Source organism: Uloborus diversus, chromosome 6, assembly GCF_026930045.1.
Source record: "Uloborus diversus isolate 005 chromosome 6, Udiv.v.3.1, whole genome shotgun sequence".
NCBI lineage: Eukaryota > Metazoa > Arthropoda > Arachnida > Araneae > Uloboridae > Uloborus > Uloborus diversus.
This window is the reverse complement of record NC_072736.1, coordinates 112,064,016-112,089,711: the sequence shown is the minus strand read 5'-3', so window position 1 is coordinate 112,089,711 and position 25,696 is coordinate 112,064,016. Positions and strand designations below refer to the sequence as shown.

The 25,696-nt window shown below is 30.7% G+C and overlaps 1 protein-coding gene across 1 annotated transcript in view; it reads left to right on the top strand.

Annotated features, from left to right (window-relative positions):
* The window catches only part of LOC129223794 (bleomycin hydrolase-like), a gene marked incomplete at its 5' end in the record, with an annotated part of 58,447 nt that extends 33,045 nt beyond the window's left edge, over window positions 1-25,402 (top strand). The window contains 6 exon segments of the mRNA XM_054858150.1: window positions 411-566; window positions 683-841; window positions 6,659-6,726; window positions 15,169-15,289; window positions 17,390-17,453; window positions 24,360-25,402. Of these exon segments, the coding sequence (XP_054714125.1) occupies window positions 411-566; window positions 683-841; window positions 6,659-6,726; window positions 15,169-15,289; window positions 17,390-17,453; window positions 24,360-24,511 (720 nt within the window).
* Between the last annotated feature and the right edge of the window lie 294 nt (window positions 25,403-25,696).

Below are 25,696 nucleotides of genomic sequence, written 5' to 3'. Positions count from 1 at the left end.
ACAACTCAAACAAATTCTATTCTCATGATAATCAGTCAAAATCTGAAAAAAAGGTTTGAAGCCTTAAAGGTGTCTTAATAATTTGTGCATTAAATTATCATAGTCAATGTATGTCATAACTGAATTGTTATTTGCAAAATTTGACTCCACAAATTGTTCTGTGAACACAAAAGCAATTTGTAGATGGGAAAGTACTTAATAACATTGGTCTTTTGATATTCTGTATTCATCAAAAGGAGTACTAAGACACTGTTTTAAACAAAGATATAAAAATAAAATGCAGAAAAACACCTCTTGAATTAACAAAAATTATTTTGTTACTCCTTTTTGCAGTTAATTTTTCGGCAATAATTTATCATATTATTTATTTTTGTTTTATTTATACTTCATTTTCCTTTTTTTTCCCCCAGCTGTATGGAATTATTGCAATATGCATTGGAGTGCCTCCTGAAACATTTACATGGGAATATTATAACAAGAATAAAAATTACTGTGTTGTTGGCCCCATAACACCCCTCAAGTTTTATGAAGAACATGTTAAACCTCATTTTAATGTAGAGAATAAAGTATGTAATATATATATATATATATATATTTTCAAAGACATTATCTTTATTGTGCTATTTTTTACCAAAGATAAAATACTTGTTTTTTCTGAACAATTATGTTTTTATTTTTTTAGATTTGTTTAGTAAATGATCCTAGGCCAGAAAATCCATTTGGCCATACATATACCGTAGATTGTCTAGGAAATATGGTTGGGGGCCGTAAAACTATTTATATCAATGTGACAAGTGATGAATGTCTTAAGTATGCTGCTGAATCTATTAAAAACAATGAGGTTAGTAATCTCAAGATGCATGAGAGTGCTTTTTTCTGTTATTTGTATTATTTTCCAATTTATAACAATGGAAAATTAAAAAGATGTTTGTTGTAGATCTGTATCTTGATTGGGAATTAGTATTTCTAATTATATGTTCTATCAATATGCAATATGCAGGGCTCATAGTCCTCCTATATCTCCTGCAATTCCTATATTTTCATTATTTGTCAGATATTCTCCTATATTTTCTCACTAACTCCAATATATATATATATATATATATATATATATATATATATATATATATATATATATATATATATATATATATATATATATATATATATATATATATATATAATTTTTTTTGTGGGATATGATATGCTACCTAAAAATGCCTTTGATCCATTTTTTTACTTTCTCTCCTGCACTGCGCACTTTTATATATTTAATGTTGGCATTGGTACTAAACTTCTGTTTGATTATTTTTATGAAATATACAAAATATAGATGCTTTTAACTTGTTTTCAATAAATTATTTTTCTTTTAATTAGTTTAATTTTAATAGAAAAGCATGTTAACTTTAAGTGAACTGCTGTAAGATTTTGAAAGCTTTTTATTTTGTGACATATAATCTTACATTTAGTTGAGTTGAAATGACCCAGGGGTCCCCACCCGCCCTTCAAGCAAGGGCGCCTCCCTAAAATTTGCAAAGACCCCTCCTAAAAAAGAGAAAAATACCTATTAACCCCCCCTCCCTAAAAATTTCAATTATGCAGTCTGCGCCATGACCCCTTCCCCCCTTCCCGGGTGGGCACCCCTGAATGACTGGTTGTAGCTCAAACAATTGTTTTTGAAAATACCGTGTACATATTTTGGTACAGATTCAACTTTGAGTATCTCAAATGTTTCAAAGCTTGTAGCTCACTAAAAAATGTAACTACAGTAAAACATGTGAAGTTGACCACCCTTGTATGTTGACCGCTTTTTTCAGGCACAGAATTAGTCATTATCATATAAGGCAACCTTTGTAAGTTGACCACCTGTTTCAGTTGACCACTAAAGTAGTGCACCGCAAGTGTTCAACTTGCACAGGTTTCACTGTATCTTGATGAAAAATGTCATTTTATAGGATTTTGTCTGCTTTTTTCAAATATGTACTTATTTTGTGTATAGATTATCCAAGAGTTTCAAAAATCTATCTTTATCTCAGAAATTTGTTTTTTTTTTGGCTCATTTTTACTTTCTTCTATATCTAATATATAGAAGAAAGTATTGGATTCGTGCAAATTTTCGAATTTCGAATTTTGACGGATTCGAACGTTTTGAGGTGTGCTGAGTCCATTTCGACCATTTTTGGAAAATGTCTGTCTGTGTGTGTGTGTGTGTGTGTGTATGTATGTGTGTGTGTGTATGTATGTGTGTCACGTCTGTGTGTGACCAGTTTTTTGTGGCCGCTCTACAACAAAAACTACCGCATGAAATCAAACGAAATTTAGTACACATATGTGCCCCTATGTGAACTTGTGCCCATTAGTTTTTGGCGCGAATTCCTCCAAGGGGGGTGGAGCAATGGGACGTTTTTCGAGTTACGCGTGCTTGCTATTCCTCAGGAAGTAACTGGCGGAATCAAACAAAATTTGGTCCATATGTTGGTATTAACAGGAACAGGTGCTGATTCAATTTTGGTGTCAATAACTCAAACGGGGGTTGAGCTATAGAACGTTTTTTGTCGTCAATTGTGACTGCTGTATCTCAAGAAATAATGAACGGAATGAAAGAAAAATTTATCGGCAAGTAGCCCTTAGTGGGTATAAGAACTGATTTTATTTTTTGCGTCAACAGCTAAAAAGGGGGGGTAGCGCAATCACCCGTTCTTTTTTTCCATTTTGAGTGCCCTATCTCAAGAAGTAATGCTACATTCTGATTGAAATTTGGAATATATGTGAATCCATATGTAAACAGGCTTTGGTTCTATTTTGACGCCGATCGCTCCAAGAGGTGTTGATTTTTTTTTTTGCGAATAATATTTTTATTAATGCAACAATAAGAAAGATAAATCGTAATAGATTGTCGTCTGCGTATTTCTCGTGATTTTAATTGTATGGAAATGATAGGAAATATTATCTCAATGATTTAAAATTTTTAACTGTTGCCATCTTATGTTTGTTAACAAATAAAATATTTGTAATTCATTCTAGCAAGGCTTTTAAAATAACTTTCAATTTTCGCTCTTTGCTTTGCTTTTGCAATAATTCAGATATTGGGATAGTCGTCAAGTTTTTGCATGTGTCATTTTGTTTTTGTTGGGAATATTGCTTCCTCGTCAAGCATGGGGAGGGATCAGAAAAAAAAAAAAGAAAAATATAGAAGAAAGTTTCGTGATGGCCACAACATACTAGTTTTCTATGTACTCGGTTACAGTTACAAATTGGATAGGATAATGATGGTTCTTTGCTCTACTTGAACTCTTCTAACACCCCCTTTGGTATGGCAGATTAGGTCAAACTCACCCTTTATACACAGTCCAGTCACATTAATGTGACCATCTGTCAAAAGCCAGAATAACCACCTTTCGCAGAGCGGACTGCTGCGAGACATGCAGGAAGAGAGTCACTTAGGTCCCTGAAGGTTTTCTCTGGGATGTTGAGCCATGCCGACTCTAATGCCGTGGCCAGCTGCGCTAGATTACGCGGTTGAGGATTCATGGCGAGAACAACTAGATCGAGATGGTCCCACAGATGCTCGATTGGGTTTAAGTCAGGTGAGTTTGCAGGCCAGGGGAGGACGGTAAACTCATCCTGGTGCTCTTCGAACCACGCACGTACACTGGCGGTTGTATGGCACCTCGCATTGTCCTGCTGGAAGATGCCATCATCCTAAGGAAAAACAATGCGCATGTAGGAGTGGACATGGTCTGCAAGGACAGATGCATTCTTATATTGATCCATCGTGCCTTCCACAATGATCAGTGAACCCAGAGAATGCCAGGAAAACGTTCCCCAGACCATAATGCTCCCGCCTCCAGCTTGGACCGTTCCGGCAATGGTTGCAGGGTGGTTCCTTTCAGAGATTTCACACCTTATACGCCAACGTCCATCTGTCCGATGGAGCATAAAACGCGATTCATCTGAAAATGCTACCTGTCGCCACTCAGTGGACATCCAGCTGCTGTACTGGTATGCAAATTTTAGCCTTCGTCGTTGATGAACAGCAGTCAGCATAGGTGCACGAACCAGGCGTCTGCTTCGGAGGCCCGGACGCAGCAATGTTAGCTGAATAGTAGTTTGGGAGACACTTTTGGTAGCCCCTTGGTTCATTTTGGTGGTCAGTTGCTCAACGGTAGCCCGTCTATCTGCCCGAACGCATCTCCGCAACCGTCGTTCGCCTCTGTCATCTATGGCCCGTGGTGCACCACATTTGCCACTTCGCTGATTTTGGACAGTCCCATTTTGCCATGCACGGTATACTTTTACCACGGTGGCACGCGAACAGTTCACAAACTCGGCCGTTTCGGAAATGCTTCCACCCTTGGCCCGAAAGCCAATGATCATGCCCTTTTGGACGTCGGATAAATCGCTTCATTTCTGCATTACGCCAACGATTGAAATGTTTTCCGAAGCCCTCACACACCCTTTATATACGCTCAACTGCACTATGCTGCCACCTGCCTTCTGTGATTGGTTATTTAACTCTGACGTGGAAAGTACGTGGTGGTCACATTAATGTGACTGGACTGTGTATATGTGTGTACAGGTATATACGCACATTAACTGTAAGGTATGGATAATGCTATTACAGTGAGTGCCGGGTAATTGAATCAGCCTCTTTAATAAATCAGATCCTCAAAAACGAAACGAACTTCAGTTTTAACATTAAAAAATTGCAGAATTGTGAATCAAGCATGTCGCTTAAATGAATCAGGGGTGTGAACCATTTCCCACAAACATGATACATTAGCACAGTCTTTTTTTCTTGGCCTTCGTTTAGTAAAATTAGTATTTTTTCTTCTGTAAATAGTGAAACAAAGGGGAGGCAGAGCCTTCCCTTTTTTTCGATTTGTAACAATTTTCTCTTATATCCAACAAAACCAGTGAGACGAGAGAGACATGGAATCAATGAGACTTTTCATCGTTAATGTTAGCATTGAAGAAATTAGGTACCAATACCGAGAACTATGGGTAGATTTATGACATTTAAAAAAGAATGTCCAAATTAATTCTTACCTGAGCAATCGATAAGAGATGCATTTTTTGAAGCACATAAGTTAAAATCTGAATTTTGTAATTGCTTTTTCATACTGTTTTAATCAGAGAATGGATATTTTGAGTGTGCAGTATACTTTTAATAATATCTCGTTTGACGAAAAAAAATTTCATAAAGTTCTCTGAAATTGTATGTGGAATTTTTTCCACGTTTAAAAAAAAAAACAGAAAAGAAAAATACGCACACACAGTTTTGCTTAATTGAATCAAAATTGCCTCAAACAATCATGATTCACATAAGCTACCTTGGGTACAAAAATTCATTTGCTCTCACATCTGTGAGTCTTCACATTGCTATGACTTCATGCATTATAAAATTGTATTGATGCTGCGGCTGTTTTTTTTTTTTTTTTTTTTTTTGTAACAGTGCTCCAAACATACTAGATGCTATACTTTTTCGAAATTCCTACATATTTTTTCTACCTAACTCCTATATATTTTTCCTTTTAAACTCTATATTTTGCTGTCAAATTCCTATATATATTTTTCCACTTGATATGAGCCCTGAAGATGAGTTGTGTTCTTGACTTTGTTTGAAAATTTATCCAACTATATTCTATAACAACATATACATTTTAGTTTGTTGTATGTGTGTAAAATATGCAGGATAAAAGTTTTTATTTATATCAAGGGAAACTTTAACGTCCATGGTAAAGAGTAGGTTTAAATAAATCAAGCTAAACCTGGCTAAATTCAAAGTAATATTTTAAATCTAATTCAATTTTTGCTGTTTAAAATATGTGTCGTTCATCGTAAAAGTGGTGCACTTCCATATTTTTAAAATGAGCATTTGTTTGCTAAATGGTATAACATTTAGTTATATGTTTTAGTATATAAGTAAAGCAACCTCTTTTTCTGAAGATAAATATCTAATGACTAATAGTAGTTGAACACTATACTGCCGTGCTAAGCCCAAAAGTCGAATCTGTGGTAGAGTTCAAAATGAGAAATTCTCCCATTTAAAGTGTTGCACCTCCTTGTATTTGATTCAGACGCAACTTTTTTAGAATTTTTTAAAAAATATTTCCCATTGACAAATGACTATAAAACATTGTATTTAGGTGAAATGTGTGACGAAGAACCACCTAGGGACCATAACTCCATTGTGACAAAAAATGCAGTTACGACTTTTGTGATTTGCATGGCAGTATAGTAGCTGAAAATTTATAAAATGACATCCTAATAATAGCATTAATTAATGGCATTTACGGGCCCTAAAATTGAAATTTGAACGGTTCGGTTCTTTTTTGGCAATTGAAACCCTTCCTACGTTCCTTCTCGGGCGCCCAAGAACCTCCCTGCCAAATTTGGTTGAAATCCGATGAAAACTGTGGATTTGTATAGGGAACATACACATATACACACACATATATTTTGTTTTCTTTATATAGATTCCGTTAGGCATTCATTTCTTAGCTACACATTTCACCATACTTATTTTGTAGCAAATATGAGTCATTTGTTAATTATAATGTTAGAGAGTTGCTAATATCATTTTGAGAATTGTGATCCAGTCTGAAAAAAGCTAAATCTGATATTAAGTATTGAATATTTTACTGTATTTTTATAGCCTGTTTGGTTTGGCTGCCAAGTATCAAAAATGTTTAACGTGAAGTTAGGAATTCAGGATCTGAACTTGTAAGTTAAATATATAGCATATATTCTTTTAATTAATTTGTAGTTGTTTTGGAATTTTCATTGTTTTAAGTATATTTATTTATTTCAGAATGTGTAAAGCATAATCAGTTTAATTTAACTTTAACATATTTGATATTTATTTCCATTGGAAACTAATTGCTAGTTTTTTTTGTTTTTAATGGCTCTTGAGCAGGGTTGGTATTTTGTCCACTTTTTTGAAAAAGTCCATCTCACAGAAAAAAATTAAACAAAACGGGCGACACTGGACAAAATGAAAATTCACTGAATTTCCATATGTTTACACCTAAAATTGTTGCTATGATGTATTGAAATTATTACATAATTCAATTAAATTATACTTTTGCTGCAATATTAATCAAAAGTGAAATGATCAAGGGCGGATCCAGAAAATGTTCAAGGAGGGGGTGATTTTTACGCTTTGAAATTCCAATTTCTAAAAATTTTCAGGGCACTGTAATCGCTTTCCTTTACGACATCAAAAGTGTCCTATAGTTGTTTCTTTCGAAATACTCTTTGTGTTTCTTCTGAAAAATATCCAGGGTAAGCTCTTGAACCTATCTCTTAATATCATCTAAGGTCTAAATTGAGGTTTTGGAACTTCAATTTTGAAAACAATCCTGTAGAAAATTTCGGTTCGATCTCCCAGAGTAAAAAGAGATGGACTATGATTGCGTTTTCAAGACTTCAGTTCCGGAACAATTCCAGAAAAGATCTCCCTTTTCCATGAGCACCATCGAAGATTATGTAAAATTGAAGTCTTTATATTAAAAATATATCCCGAAGAAAGTTCCTGAATATCGCTCATCGCCCCTCCCTTGTATCCGTCCTTGGAAATGATTTATAAAGAAACATATACTAAAAAAAAAGATGATTGTATATTAATCATAATTTAATAGACTTCTAGTTATAGTGCTTGTTTCTTTAATTTTTTTCAATCATGATACAATAAAGCAATCAGAGATAGCGTGGGATTTTCTAAAACTTCAAATTTCTCCTTGATTTCTCCTCTCGACTCCTTCATTTGATAAAGAAAATATAAATAGCTGAAGAAAAGTTACAAAAGTGGGAGAATTAAAAACTTAAATTGAAAAAGAAATTCATGGCAAAACGGAACCTAAATACAAAGAGAGTTTTTCTGTATTGCCTCTTTAAAAAGCATGGCAGACAAAGTTGTGCCTTCATTTCTGTACCTCAGAGTCAGAACAGCATAAGTCACATAATCACTATTACAGGAGAGAGGAAAATATTTAAGTCTGGCGCAAGCAAAGAATGGGACACACGCTCTTTTAACAATGGTAAAAAATTACATAGGATTTTTTTTTTAGAATCATGTTCACATGGCTCGATGCAAATAGGATTCTACATACAATGCACTAATTAGTGGAAAATCACAAATTTTAGACATTCATTAGTCTGGCTCTACGATACAGATTTGTCATCTCCTTTTCGATTTCATATTCTCTTTTGTTCCCCCAAGTTAAGTAACTCCACTCCCTCATTTCTTTTGAGCGTCAGGTGAATTATATTTTGGTGTAAAAATAAGTAAGCATTTAGACCAGAGTCTCTTAAATTGTGTTCCTCGGAACCCCAAGGTTCCACGGAGCTCTCTCAGGGGTTCCATGAGATTTGTATATTTTCTTTTCACACCTTTCAAATTTGTCACTTAAAAAATCGACAAAAATAACGCCTTTTCAAAAATACATTTACTGTCACTTTCGCATCTAATCTAAGCATTATTACCCATCTGGAATAGCCACTATGGGAACAATATTATTTCTCGCCTAAAGTAATGCAAATTTTTTACTATCAAAAATGGCATGAAATGGTGCCTTTAAGGTTTTAATTTCGAAATTTTTTGAGATCAAAACCCCTATTTTTCACCTAATGTCTTCAAAGATAACATAAAATTGGGTTTTAAAGTCTTCAATTTTGAAAAAGTTTCAGAAGAAGCTATTGACTCCCTAATATCGCCGAAAATATTTTAAAAGGGACTTCAATCTTGAACAAATTTCGGAAAAGCATCCCAAATACCCCTCCTACAACATTACCAAATATTGCCATAAATTACGATTTTTGACATCAATTTCAAATATTTTCTCCTTGATACTAGTCACTCTCCCAGTATCTATGGCAAGGCCGTGGTGGCCTGATCGGTAAGGCATCAGACTTGTGACCGGAGGATCCCTGGTTGCATATAAGCTACCTTTACTCCTGTTCGGTCATAGGAAAATTTCAGGCCCTCTCATTGGCTTATTCGAGTGTCAATCAAAGCTTCAAAGACGCCTTTGTAATGTTGCTAGTCTTCTTTCGCACTGTGTTTCTTGTTTGTAATCTGCTAAATACGAATAAGCATTTGCAAATGATATCTTTAATTGAATGTTGCTGCAAAAACAGCATTATTATTTCCAATCAATTTCATTTTTTGCAAAACAAATGAAAGCTGCCATTGAGCTACTATGCTTTGAAATAAAAATAGGTGGCGCCATCTTTATGCGAAAAATGCATGTTTTACGACATTTTTTTGATTTAAATTGAAGTTATTTTAAAAATAATTCTCTTGGTAAATTATTTTGTAGATGGAAAAGAGCGAATTCAGCAATTTTTCATATTCTTAATGATATTTAATGCAATTTAAACAGCTCTTCTTATAGAAATGATTACCATTTAATTTAATAATAAATACTTCTAGTGAATAATTTAATACATAATTTCTATTATAATTTTCTCTTGTGCCGAATTTTTTCTAGCTAATTTCTATTGAATATGAGTTAGCATTCAACAATAAGACTTCCAATTGAATTTTGAGTGAGTCTGGCAAACATATCCTTCTTGTCTCCTTCTAATTTCATAACTCATAAAATAAAATAATGCTCTGCTTAAAAAAAAAAAAAAAAAAAAAAAAAAAAAAAAAAAAAAAAAACTGTAAAATATATAATTAAACGAATAAATAGCATTATCTTTAAGCAAAAAATAGCGCTTTTGAACAAGGAGCTATTGGTGTTTAATTTAACTCATTTGTCAACTAATTCTCAATGTAAGTTTTTTTAAATTAAACAGCAAATTCTTTATCTTTTAATATTCTTCACAATATTTAAAGTTATGTAGAAAGAAATAGGTAATTTAAACTCTTGAATGAAATAATTGAAAATAACATTAAAAAGTAATGTTTCATAATGTAAAATTATATATATGTTATTTCTAGTCAAACTTTCAGAAATTGCACCGTTTGTTACCTTAAATTTATTTATTATTAATTAAAAAAAATTATAACACACAGTTGATGAGGCAATTCAAGAGAATTTCATGCAGTTTCATTTACTATTTAACTTAAATACATTTGGGGAAAAAAAAGTTTCACAAAATTCTAAAACTTGAAAACTCAACAATTTTTGAGACAATTTTTAAATCAATATATGACTTTTAATGTATTGTAATAAAAAATACAGCGAAATTTTTTAGACTGGCCCATGACGAGAACTGCAGCTGTTAAATATTTTCAGCAAAATTAGCAAAAAAGTTTTCCTTATTTTTTTTGCTGTACTGCTGATAAGACCTTCGTGGTTTCATAAATAGTTCTGAAACAATTTGAATGTAATCATTCAAATACATTAAATATCATACATTCATTGAAAAAATTTTAAAGTATTTAAAAAAATTGAATTTAATGAAGGTGGAAGCCTTTCTTTTTTAAATACAGACATCTCAATTGTTTTAGCATTTTATAAAGAGTACACATCGACTATTTATAATTTAATTCAGGATTATGAATTTAATCAGTGAAGACACACATAAAGCAATCGAACCAATGAACGATAAGATAAACGAAATATAGACAAAAAAAAAAAACGGATTAACATAAAAAGAAAAATGGACAACCTCTTAGAGAGCTTTATAAAGCTTTTGACTAATAACGATATGATATTTTGTTCAGCTGACTTTATCCAATAGTAGTGTGCGAAAAGCTGATTCTTTTAAACATAATCTTTGAAGTAAAGGATTAGGTTTTTTTTTTTTTTTTGTAAAGAAGGAAATTCTTCCAAAACAAAAAGGAACTTTTTCCAGATGCACTCACTACTCAATTAAAGGTCTTATTCTTGAATGCTAACTCATATTCAATAGACATTAGCTAGAAATAAATTGGCACAAGAGAAAATTATATTAGAAATTATTATGTATTAAATTATTCTCTAGAAGTATTTATTATTAAGTTAAATGGTAATCATTTCTTTAAGAAGTGCTGTTTAAATTGCATTAAATATCATTAAGAATATGAAAAATTGCAGAGTTCGCTCTTTTCTATCTACAAAATAATTTACCATGAGAATTATTTTTCAAATAACTTCAATTTAAATCAAAACAATGTCGTAAAACATGCATTTTTTGCCCAAAGATGGTGCCACCTATTTTGATTTCAAAGCATAGTAGCTCAAAGGCAGCTTTCATTTGTTTTGCAAAGAATGAAATTGATTGGAAATAATAGTGCTGTTTTTGCCAGCAACATTCAATTAAAGATATCATTTGCAAATGCTTATTCGTATTTAGCCGATTACAAACAAGAAACACAGTGCGAAAGACGACTAGCAACATTACAATGGCGTCTTTGAATCTTTGATTGACACTCGAATAAGCCAATGAGAGGGCCTGAAATTTTCCTATGACCGAACAGGAGTAAAGGTAGCTTATATGCTCCCTGATTCGATCCTCACTGTTTGAAAATCCACCGTCTTCAATAATGGTGACTGGGGGAGACGTTAAACATGGTTAAGTTTTAAAGTTTAAAAACTTTTTCTACATAAATTGAAGTGAATTATTAACACTTTTGTTGGTAAAGCAAATCAATATTTCTTTTCCTAATTAAGAAGATATTTTAATCATGTAACTCATGCATAAATTCTGAAGTTATTTATACCTTTTAAAAATTCTGAGTATTTCTCAGAATTACAAATAGAAGTGTACTGGTATTTTACAATAAGAAATAATAATTAGCAATCATCAATAATTAAAATGATCTATAATTATGTGTATTTAATTAGCGATTTAATGACAAATAGTTAATGTGGTAGACTCTTTGAGGTAAGAACCAAGGCATTCTCCGAAACAGAAAACTGCCAACACCAATGCAAACTATTGAAACATCAAGGGTTCCATGAAAAAAAGTGAGCAGTAAGAAAGGTTCCACTAACCAAAGAAATTAACACTGATTTATACTATAAATATTTAAGAAATGTTTTTTTATATTAGGTTTATCCTCAAGTTCTGTTCGTTTATGAAGATGAAAAAAATGATATTAGAACATTTAATATCTTCTGTAGGATGTAACTACCATGGATGCTTGTGATTTCTTGTGAACGTGATAGTAATTTGTGAATCGCATTTTTGAAGAATGTCTTGTCTTTTAGAGGCATAGAACTCATATAGTGCTGTTTTGACATCTTCACATGCAACTTAGAGACTTTTCAGAAAATCAAAAGGTTAGGCTAGGAAATTCTTTTGCATCCACCATGCATCCAAGAACTTGAATTTATTGCAAAAAAAACTGAGTAGGAAAACATGCCAAAAGGAAAAGATGTCAAAACAGAATTCTTCGCCTCCGAGAACAATTCATTTTTTAATATGCTATTATTGCCATAACGGTAGCAAGAAATAAAAATGGTGGAAATTAAATTGTAGTGTGTTTGTTATTTTTTTAAAAACATTTTGTCTCTCCCTACAAAAATGGATAGAACTTTCAGGTAGATCTAATATTTGTGGGTGCTTAGTTTTTGCTGAACTGCTTTTTTACTACGTTGTACAAAGTAAAGGAAATATTAAATTTATATAAAAATTCCACACAAATTTCAAACTTATGAATTTTGAATAGATTTTTTCTTATGTTCATTGGAAAGAAATATTTCTTATAAGCTGAAATCAAGTGCTGGTTAATCTATTCTGCTGTGAAAGCAAAATGTACTAACAGGGCTGTTTGGTTTAAACCACGTTGGTTTAAACCAAGTAGTTTAAAAAAAATGTGTTTTTTTTTTCAAAAATGTTTTTTTTTTTTTTTTAAAACTTCGTTTTCCTCCTAATGTTTTCATGAATTTTACATATTATTGTAAAGAGTAAAATGTAATTGATGCAAAGTAACTAGCAAAGCTTTATAGATAAATTACAGATTTAATAAACTTAGAAAACTTCTTTCTTATATTTCCTATTAGGTACATAAATAAACAAGGGAGACCAACTAAGTTTTTCTAAAATAACACGGAAAAAAATACAAGTAGCTTTTTTTTTTCATTTATTCAATTGTCATTATTTTTCAGTCTTTTGCATTTCAAAATAGTCCGAAAAGCATATTTCAACCAAAACTTCATTTACTACCTAATTTGCTTGATTGCTTAAGATTTATTGAGATAGATTATGTACCATTGAAGCGATGCATAGTGCATATAAATTTTGATGCTAGAATATTTAAATGACAAGAGAAAAAAAATAACTAAAGAAGTCCAAGAACACTTAGAGTAGGCATAAAAATCTGCTTATACCTGCACACGTTTTGCATCGATAGATGATGCAGTCAGAGCAAGAAAAAAAATAGATAAAATTATGAAAACAAAATATTGGTGTAACTCTGTGCTCTTGTTGAAAAAAAATTAATGCGAAATTTTCACTTTTCAAACATCTTTTTTTATTCCAATATACAGTAGAGTCTTAAAAATTTGAGTCTCAAAAGTTCGAGGTTCCGCTTAATCCGAGGTGCTTTGTTGATATTTTTAAGTTATAAATTTTATAGACAAAAAATGTTTTAATCTGAAAATTTAAATATTTTGCGATGTAGAACTTCCCTAACAATATACGATTAGGTAATAAAAATAAATTGAAAGGTTTATGTCAATAACACTTGCCAAGTGACATGAAATATTCTTTGAATATTAGAGATGGATTAAGAAATGCCTTGGGGAAAGTAGGAAGTAGGTTGATGCAAAAAAATAACTTGAAATTAAAACATTGTTTTGCCCCAAAGGGGGAACAAACAGCTCTTTTGGAATATCAGATTGCATTTTAAATAGAAAGTGCAAAACTTGACGCTGTACAAAGCAAATGTATGAAATTTTATCCTTCTATGACTAACGTATTTGTATTATGTGAGGTACTACATACGCTCACACATAGCAACAAATGTCACGTCAAAATTCATCAAAACTTATTAGAGGACGATCAAAGGGCAGTTTTTGGTTGCCTACAAATTTACATGCAAGTACATACAGGCATCAATAAAAAAAAAATCAAAACTCGTTTAGGGTTAATTAAAACATAAATTTATGTTAATATTTCAGTGATAAATATTTAGAGGAGACAATATTTCCTTTTCATAGCGTAAGGAAGTAATCAGCACATGTCCTTATGTAGTCCAAAGAGTTTTTCGAATAATCCGAGTTTTCAGTAATCCGAGGTGGGGTGAGCCCCAATTACCTCGGATTTTCGAGACTCTACTGTAATAAAAGAAGTCTCATGTATGAATTGTGGAAGAATCCATAAACATTAATTTTTATGAGTCTTCACTATTAAAACATGTTAAAAGGGTATTTTCATACTGAGGCTTTTAATTATTATTTTTTTTTCTTTGATTAAAATATAATTGTATTCCTAAGTGCATTAAACCAGGAGAAATAATGTCTATAACGGAAAACTTAATGACTTTCTTAAAACTTACTTGTTTCTGTAATTTTTATCACTGATTCATTAGGTAAATAAATTACATGATTTGTAGCTCTTTTTAAAATCTTTAAACAAAATATGAGTTGATCTTTTGATCTTTAAAGTTCTGCAATGTACATCAGACTTGTGATTCATTTGTAGATACTACAAAATACTTTCCATGTTTGAGAATGCATAATTTTAACTTAATTTTTTTATTTATCGTAGATAGTTATGATCATGAGGAAATAAATTTACAAGAATTTATTCTTTGTTATTTGTAGTAGTTAATAATGTCTGAACTATCACAGTAAATTAATTCTTTGATTATTTATACCAAGGCTCATTATTGCATTTTTTATAATAGTTGAAGATTTTCAAACAATATTCTCTTATAGAAATCTCTATGTATGAGGAAATGAAATGACAATATTTTACTCATAATTATTTAATTAATTACAAAGAAATTAGGTACAAATATGAATATTAAGCATTCCTTAACAATTAATTGATAAAATCGTCATGATTTTCTTAAAATAAAATTGTTTTTCTTACAAGGGGGGGGGGGTGAAAAAAACAAATAAACCCAGTTAAAACCAAATAAACCTGGTTTAAACAAAACAAAAAAAGGTTTTTTTACCAACTCTGTGTACTAAACTGTCCTGGTAATTTTATTGCAGTCGTTATGTTTTATGGTTCCTTCTTTGAATTATTCACTGTTGATTAAATTTTTATTTATATTCACAGATATAATTTTAAAATGTTGTTCAATGTTGATGTAAATAAATCCTTCACAAAAGCAGAGCGACTATTGTACGGAGAATCTGCAATGGACCATGCTATGACTTTTACAGCTGTATCAATAGATGTAAGTATGCCAAATTAAATGTAGAATTCTGTATCTTAAGTTGTAATTGAAAGCTCAAACTAACTTCTATAATTATTGTTATCATCAAAATTAAGTTAAAAATTAAGTGAGTGTATGGATTTTCCTGATATATATAACATATATAAGTGTTTGTAGGAGCGAATACAGACTAAAAATTATTAGTTGGATGGTGAAAACTCATTCTCAAGGATATAATTTTGGGTACGAAATTTTTCTCAAGCTGTTTGAGTGTAGATAAAAAGCAATAAATCAAACAAAAAAAAGCAAACCCTGTCAGAACTTCCCCAAACCTTCTTATTTGAAGGTTAGAAAGAACACCACAACAACCACGTTGTCTAGCAGACTATGCAATTTAAGCATGGGAGATTGCTATGTCCTATGTGCCTAAGTTTATTCTCTCCATCCAGACGCAGTAAGAATAAAACTCTAACTCTTAATTTCAGGCTATCATGTTGTTGATTTCAATTTTGAGCGAACAATTTGTTGATCTAACTTAATGTGTAAGTTTGTGTGAGTGTGTGGTCCATTGTAAATAAATATGTCTACATAACATCTTTACTTCTCACTATCAAAATACTTACGGCCGCCATGAACCTTCCCTTGTTGTATTCACCCCTGAGTGTTTGAATTGACTAAAAATATTTTCAAATCAAAAGCAGGGGACAAAATTCAGGGCATGATGTCAGGATTTCTGCCAAAATGCCTCATAGCCTTTTTAAAAGTAGTCTGGATGGAGGTCTTTCCCTCCCCTTTAGACCTGGAAATTCGAATTTTATTAGTAGCTACTGATCACTAAATCTAATACAAATTAAATGTGTGACAATGGGCTATGATCCTGTGTTTTATTCATGAAAAACAAAAATCTACAACTCTGAAACCTTCATCTCCTCAAAAATTTGCATTGGCTCCAAAATTGTTTGCAAATTTAGTTAATATTTTTATAGTAATGTAAGAGTATTTTGAGTAGTATTAAGCTATCTTTTAAAATCTATATCTACAGTTCCTGTCCGGGGCAAATACAAGGGAAAGGTCATGGGGGTCACTACCGTCCCCCCAAACCATTGACAATATTATCTATCCATCATTATTGTATGTGAACTTAATTAAATGCATACAAAATGGATGGATGTAGAATATCTTGCAAGTATATTATTACTCATTGTGTTCAAATTCTTTATGAATGAATGAAATGTAAATGTTTGCTGTAATCTTCTTAATATATTAAACATTTATTTAAGTAAATATTTGGAATATTACCTTCATTCATTGCTTCTGAAATTAGGTATTCATTTTTTTGCCGATTAGGTCCTTATTCCTGGCAGATTTGGTGCTTTGTCACCAAAATGGTTCTAAAAACGTTTGGTACCTAAAACACTAGATTTTTCAGTTTGCCTTCCCAAAGTGCTAGTTTGTATCCGCCCTTGATTCCTGAAACAAGTGTCATTCTTTAGTTAAGTAAGATTTATTGTATTGGGTAAATTTTTGTTTTTGCCATTGTCAAAAACTGAACAAACGAATAAGCTGATTGGTGTTACTCTACAGTTAATGTAGACTATCAGTTCTATTGTAATTGTTTATTCAATCTTTTATTACACACTTTTATATTTCACTGAAAATCACCGAGATTCCTCTGTGACTTTAAATGAACCAAAAAGGTAGACTTTGGTACATTTATTGAGACATTTTAAAGTCATATTGTACTATTTTCTTGAGAAAAGCAGTCAAATGACCAGAACATTATAAGAATCAATTACTTGTTATTCTATTGAGAACAAATCTCATAGAAGCTTTTTATTTTTTTTTTGCTTGATTTTGAAGTTGCCGAGTACAATAATAATGTTGTAGTATAAAATATGACTTTCTAAAACTCCAGTCCTTAATAGTTTGTCTCTGATAATTCAAACCCAGTTTCCTTTGCCAATAATTGTTGCAATAGCCATGCAGTGTAAAAATTACCCTACTTTCTCCCTCAGCAGAAATGAAATCACAAGTCGAGTGTTTTGTTGTCATAGAGTCATAATGTTTTATTTGAAGAAATATTTTAAGTATTTATTTCTCTTTTTTAAAATACTTTTGCAGTCTGATGGGAAACCTACTAAGTGGAGAGTGGAAAACTCTTGGGGTGATGAACGAAGTGAAAAAGGTAATGTACATTTTAAAAACAATTGTTCAATTAAGTTATATGTAATACAATGTTTATTTTTCTAAAATATTAATTCGGAATTTTGTGAATAATGTGTTGTGTTTAATATTTTTTTCTATGAACTTTTTTGAATTAAATTGCTGAAAATGTTTGAGTTGACAGTTGAAGAATGTGTTTCTTTGCCTCTAAAAATTTGCTTCAACCATATTTAGGAACCTTAAGATTCAAAACAAATGTAGACCACTGTAAATATTTCATTACTTAAATACATATTCTGTCTGCTATAAGTTTGAAAGTATAATTGTTAATACACTTACGATTGTATTATCTATTACACTGCATAAAAAATTGATTAGTTTTTCCCTGTGATAATTATATACTGAAATTCTACAAGCCCTGTTCATAAAAATTTAGTACTTTTTGTTAAATTAATGCAATATTTAGCACAATATTTTTCTCAATCCCAGAAAACATAAGAATTTCTGGTAACTAAGCACAAAATTTGTTTTGAATTGAAAAATATTAAAAGATACACCTTCTTAGCTCTTAAATAGAACACAGCATTTTAGAACCTATATGACATGTATACAAGAGGTTCCTATTGTTTTAAATCAACACACTGATGTGACCTCACCATCTCAGGTTTTGATGTAGTTCAATATAGAGGTTGTGTTCATGTAGACATAGATAATAAGAAATTGTTTTTGAAAAATACGGAAGTGTTTTAAAAATACAGCACTAAATTTGTCAAAAACCTAAATCACCTTCAGGCATCGCACTCTGGTGGCAAATAGCGCCTAACAGGAAAATCTGCAACAAAAGCGTTATTTTTGCTGCGCCAAAACTAGTTTTTTTTTTAAAAATTAACTCAATATTCTGTTGTTTTTAAGTTGGTATAACTTCTAGTAAAAACTTTACTCATTTTAGCCACTACTCGCCAGACACGACTTTTTAGGCACTTCGAAATACGTTTACATCCACTTCTGTAACACAAGACCACAGAGTTCATTTCCGTCCTACTTTTTCCTACTTGACTAGGAAAAGTCCTATTTTTTGAGAATATTTTCCTATTAAAAAAAATTCTTTTTTTTTCCGTGAATCTTCTTTAGAAGACATTCAAATTTGCCTTAATTTCAAAAGCATTGCTTTGATAAGCTAAAATTATGGGAAAATATTGTGGAGAAACAATTTTTTTCTGTTACATGCTTACACTTTTGACTAGCTATTTTATCTTACTAATTATCCAGTTTTGCTTTTCAGTTCATTTTAAAAAAGAAACATGTTTCAAACATAAACATTAATTTATGATTTTGTTGAATAAGAATGCTTCTTTGTGCAAAATAACATAAAAGTTAAGTGCGAAAATCTGCTCCTTCATTTCCCACATTTTAAAGGAAACTACTTACTGTTTTAATCTTCTGAAATTTAAGTGCATACAAAACAGATGCATTTCTAGAAAATGATTTCTATTTAGTGCTAAATTTTATCTTATGGGAATTCTGAAACAAGAATTTTTTTTAGAACTTTATTGATTTCTGACATGCCCATCTCTCTCTCTTAAAAATATTGGTATGCTTTCAGTTCCCTTCAAAATTTTACATAAACAATCCATTATTACATGCTTGCAAAACCACCAGCTTTAGCCCTGGCTATAGGGCGGTAACTTCCTGACAATCCATTATTGTTAATAACTAGTAGATTAAATACCATCGCTTATGTTGATGAAAATCTGAATATCAAATTTATGGATGTTGATCAGTAATTTAATTTAGTGTAACTACTTTTTTAAGAATCAGGGTTCGTAGGTTTCGGGAAAACGTGGAATTATCAGGGAAAATGACATTGTTAAAAATGTCAGAGAAAACTCGGGGAATTTTTCAAATTTTGCCCGCCAAAAAATTTTTTTCCCCAGGGAATTTCGATCTATGAGACCTAATCTTCATTTTTGTCGATGTTCCCTGAAAAAATTCTAAACATTTTGAGGCAGAATGAGGCTGTCATTAAAAAGAAATGGCGACCTAAAAACACTTCCGCAGTCGCCATTTTCGACCCTCAATAGTTCCCAAGAAAAAAAATTCCTTGGGTGAAGAGGAATTATGCAGGAACTTAACAGGGGAGAAAACAATTTACTAGTAGCACAAGCCTGAAGATGGGAGGGTGGATCGGGGAAAATCGTTTTTTGATAGAAAAGTCTTTTGAACTACGTTAGAAACATAATCGCCATTTTTGGTCATTCACAAGATGGAAGTAGACCCGATCATAAAATGCCTAAATTTGCAAAAACAAAGCAGAATTGGATCTGCAAACTAATGAAAACTACACAAAATGTGCTGATTTTCTTTTCATTTATTTTAAACAATTTTTGTGAGAAATGAAAAATTTTGTTCTTAAAACTTAATCTTATCCTCAGGGATGAGAGTGGTCAGAGAGCAAAAAGGAGGAAATCCAAAGAAATTTCGTAAAAGGGATAATAAAAGGGATAATATCCAAAAAAATTTCGTGAAAGGGATATCCAAAACCGCATTAAAATAGAACCTAAAAGTCACGATATTCAAAAATTCAACAAAAAATGGCTAATTTAACAGTTTTAAAGGTAATACGTATTTAATTAAGTGTAAGTAATAATTTTGTACAATTTGCTGCATTGTACCATTTTTTGCAAGAGTGTTTATTCCTAAATAAATCAAAATTATGAAAAAGAGGCAACAATTTCTAACTCGAGTCCTTGAACAAAAGGTTGGGGGAGCCAGAGATCAATCTTGGCTGCATCAGACAATAGTGTCAACTTTTCATTCCTTTAGAGAAAAATACATTTTTTTTTTCATTAAAAACATTTGAGTTTATAGTGTTAAACCAGTGAGAACATATATTTTAAAATTAGGTCTTTTTGCAACAGAGAGAAAAATCTGAAATTTCTTTATGTGGTAAAACATACTTTTCATAGAAGGAATTGAAAATAAATAAATATATATGTATATAAACGATTGGTTATCTTTTACCTTGCATTGGAACTCAAAATTTGTTTTTAAAAACTTCCTAATATGATTTCGGAATCAGAAGAACAACTTGCAACTGCCTAATTTAATCATGAAATAAAAACTTTTATCAGGCTGTAAAGCCTAAATCATTTGAGTTTCACCATAAATATTTTTTACCCTTTCTTAAATACACAAAAAAGTAACCATGCCAAGTTACAAAAAATTCGAGACTATGCTACATGTTTTGATTGAGTTTTGCATTTTTTCTAAAATAAGTTCAAGAAATAAAAATATTATTGAAATGATGAATAAAATAAGCAGATATAAGGTTGCACATAGTAAAAAACCACCCAACATTAAAAATAATTAAAATACTTGCAGGATGCAAAGAGATTGAAATCTCAAACGAGGCATGCAACTTTCGGCGCAGCACGTGTTTGACGTAGTTGGCATGATTCCAAAACATGCGTTTTTGGTAGATATCGCAGAGGATGAATATTTGAGGGGGGAAAATAGAAATAATAAGAAATCAAGAAACAAAAATTTAAAGAAATCTTATTCCCCCCCCCCCCATTTTTGAGAAAAATAAGGCCTGAAAGAAGCTAAAAAAGGAGGAAAAGTTTGAAAGTCAACAGAAAAAGCCGGAAAATTTTCACCTCTGTATCCTTATTGCCTTTGATGCGAATGTGCTAAAAACTTTTCAACTAAATTCTAGCTTCATGCAGATTTATTATTTTAAAATTTTTTTCATGCTACAAATTCAAAAAATTATTTCTTATTTTTTGGCGTAGTCGCCATTTGGTCATTCCGAAGATGGAAGTACAAAAGACTTCTTAAGTGCCTAAGTTTTAAAAAACTGCATTGGATGCTTATTGCGATGCAAACTATTGAAAACAACGCAAAATGTGCACTTTTTTTTCGGATAACTCATAATTATTTTCTGAAAAAATGCAAAATTTTACCTTCAGAACATTTTATTCAAATTGATTTAGATCCTTATGTGCTAAAAACTTACTATTTTGTCTAAATTGTAGTTTTTTAAGGATTATTAATTATTTATAATTACTTTTATGCTAACAAATTCAAAAATCTACTTATCTTAAATGTTTCACTTTGTCGCCATATTTGGTCGTTTGCACGATGGAAGTGAATAAAACGTAAATTTCCAAAAACAGAATTGGATGTTTATCTCAATGTAAACAATTGAAAGTAACATAAAATATGCAATAAATTATGAATTTTTAAAAATTAATTATTTTCTAGAAAAGAAAAGTTTTAATTTTAATGTAAGCATCCTTTAATATGCGAAAACAAAAACTGATGATTATTGGCCATTGGCCTATGATCGGTTGATGTTGATGTTTGTTATTATGCATATATGGTAAGCCGATCATTGAAACAAGTTAATCATATTTATACTAAAAAATTGCTTTGTAACGTATTACCCTGCATGCCGCAAAATTCGTGGGTCACCAGATTTTCAATAACACTTGCCTGGTCCTTTTCGGCATGCAGAAAAATCGAGGATAGAAAAAAAATACTATTAAATATATATATATATATTCAGCTTGAAAATGAATATAAGTTCTATGCATATCCTATTAGTATTAATAAACAGTTTAATTTTGTAAAAATATTTACTAACAATGTAATTTATTTTAACAAGAAAAAAATTGTTTAATAACGAATAATTTTATAGAAATTAAATTTAAACTAAGTAAGCAAACATTTTAACAGTAACTTACCACCCCTAAATTAGTGCTAAAGAATTTACCACAGCTATTCACTAAATAAAAATTAAACTTACCTCTCTAAAAGGAACCTGAAATAATTTTTTTAGCAAAATTATGAACAAATCGCAGTAAGGATGATTGCTTCTGAATTTATTACTTTGTTGGCATATAATTAATTCCATTAATAATGACCTACCATAAATAACAAGCGCATATTATATGCAATACACTTTTTTTTTTTTGAAAGGTTACTTTTGGGATTTTTTTTTCCTTACAGTGGTTTGCTTTCTGATTGAAAATGAATGGGGAAATTTACTTTTGTTGGGTTGCAAATAAACCTCAAATTATCTGGCATGCTGGAAAATTCAAATTTCCCGGCATGCTGGTCAACCTTGCTTTTTTCCGGCATGCCGGATAATACGGTATTTTGCTCAATATACAGTATTTTGTGTTATATACTAATAAGAAAATAAAAAGAAGTAGTGTAAACCAAAAGCAGATGCTAGAAGTTGCTCGATTACTCCAAAATGCTAATACGCATGACACGTGACATCGAAGAAACGCTAAAATGAATTGAAAGTATTGTTCAAGTAGTAAACAAATTAAAACAATGTTGACAAAAACTTAAAATTTTGAGAGGGAAACAAATAAAAAATTTTCCAAGATTTTCTTTTTTAAATCTAACGGGTTAAGTTTCAGTTCTTCCGCATTGATACTTTAACAATTTTAATTATTTTGAAAATATTACGATTTAAACTTAATTTTAAATGAAGCGAGTAACCTGGAATTTTCTAAAAAACAACCACGAAAAGTCAGGGAATTTTTTTTTTAACCACATGTGTATGAACCCTGTGAATATTTCTCCCATCTGTACATACTTTTTTTTTTTTTTGAATTTCAATCTAAAAAGTTCAAATTGATTTAACAGATCACATCTGTTTCAGAAAGAAAAAAAAGGAAAATTTAGTAAAAATTTAATTTTGCAACTTAGGAACAAAACACTGTAGTAACAGTGGCAAAAGAAAAATTCCTGTTGAGGTGAAAATTAGTTAGAGAGAAAAAATAAGTACTTGTATGTTAAAACCACCCACAAGAAGAAATAGTTTTCTGCACTTGAGTTCATACTTTTACAGGCTAATTATAAAATAAATGACGTTCTAAACCAATTTAACTTCAGGGTTTATTTTGAAAAACAAAATAAGTAATCATGAAAAGTCCAAATTTTAAAAGAGTAGAAAAGTAAGTGCAGTACAAATTGAGATATCTTCTCTCAAACTTAGTCTACAGCTGGACTTTTGCCTTGTGAAAAATTTAAAGCATAAAGCGCTAATGTAAATTTCTTGTGCAAGACTAATTCAACAGGCTCTAAAATTGAAATAAACTTGCATACAAACATATATATGCACATTTTAAAGATCCTTTATCTGTCTTTAATTTGCAGTAAATTTGTTCTTGTTGTTAAATCATACATGAGTGGAGCCACGACAGTTTGGTACTCAAAAAAAGGCCTCCAATGAAAAAGAAAAAGGTTGAGAAGCCCTGCTTGAACCAAATGAACTAATAGGCCTCTATTTCGTATGCTTTATAGTTAACAACGCATAATGAAAATAAAATAAAGTGTTTCATTTTTCGCCAAAACAGCTAAAATCTGAATTGTCTTTATATTTTTTACCGTAAGGGGCAAAAAAAAAAAAAAAAAAAAAAATAAATAAATAAATAAAAATAAATAAATAAATAAAATCTTTAAAATGATCCTTATATTTGAATTAATAAAAGAAGTCCAACACTACAAAAAATTGTCCTCATATTTTCTGCCCCACCAACAAGACATTTTATTGTTAAACTTTCATTTGTATCTTTTCAGTTTTTCTTCTATGATATACTTTTTGTTGTATTTGAATTATATATTTATTACACTCATGCAATGATTGGGTATCTAAAAATAGTTTACTTAAAAAGATAATAAATTAATACAGGGGTCAATGTCTAATTTTGCTGTTTTAGCTTTAAAAATAGTATTTGTTTTGCTTTGTATTGCCTAGTATGCAGACTCTCATTGTTTCAATTTATGTGAAAATATGTGCTCATATTTCACAAAAATTTTAGTGATGCTTTGTAGTTTGAAATTTGTTTGTGGAAAATTTTATTGGACTAAGTCTTTCCTCTTCAATATTATAGTAAATTAAATTTTACAGGTTATCTTGTCATGTCTAGTGAATGGTTTGAGCAATTTGGATTCGAAGTTGTGGTTGATAAGCAATATGTCTCCAAGGATATACTAGAACTTTTGAAAATGGAACCTAAAATGTTACCAGCATGGGATCCCATGGGAGCTCTGGCATCCTGAAATTACAATGTTTCTATGTTTAAAGCCTGGTTGGGCTAAAAAATTTTGATTTACATTTTGTTCTGGTAATTGGATAAACTTATACGGTGAAACTTGGTCAAAACTTATTCATGGTTTTTGTTCTCTATAGTATTATTTTAAGTTTTCAAAGAAAATATTTTAGTTTTAAAAGCTTTAACATATTGATTTCAATTTAAAAAAAAAGAAGCATTTTGTTCTTGTAATTGGATAAATTTATATTATGAAACGTGGTCAAAACTTATTCACTATTTTTGCTCTTTATAACATTATGTTTTAAGTTTTAAAAGCTTTAACATATGATTTCCAATTTAAACAAATTTAACTGCACATTGTTTTTCTAACTAACATGCAGATACTTAAGTTCATCCTTAGTGAAAATAATTACATTTGTCGATATAATATTACTTTTTCATCGAAAGTAATTTTAAAACTAGGAGTTGTTCTAAATTTGCAGCGTGTACTTTGAAAAAACAATACTCATAAGATTAAAAAGTCCAAAAACTTGAATATTAAATAATGCTTTCATTGAATAAATTGTAATTTATTATAAACTTAATTTGTAATTAAGTTAAAATGTCATGTGCTTATAGTTTTGAACATAGTTTGGAGAAATGTTTTTCATAAAGCAACACCTATTTTAATATTTCCTTTCTATTGCACCATGTGTCTATATACAGTGCATTTCCACCTTTTTGATATTTGATAAATACATTTATACGAGTAAAATGTTTTATGTTAGTCCATTAAGAACAAATATTCTGAAGAGAAAATAAAATCAAAAATTTTTGCATCATATTTATTTAGTACTTAAAATGTTGTTGCTGTGGAATTCTTTGGAATAAAAACCAGAGAATAAAGATATTTCTATGATATTAGTTATGCTTATTTTACGAAGTTTTTGGTTTTGCCTACGTTTTTAAATTAAAAGTTTACAACCTTGACCTCTGTTTAGAAATATAGTGAGAAAATTAAAAGAATTGTGAAAATAGTACCATTTAGAAGTTTTTTAAAATGCTGTTCATTAAAAATAAACCCAAAAGGATTATTAATTATATGTTGTTGCAACTAAAAACCACCATCTCGCTGTGCCTTGTATTGCCCTTTCCTGACGTGAATCCTGGCTAGACCCACGTTACTGAGCACTTATTCAAAAAAAAGGGGTAG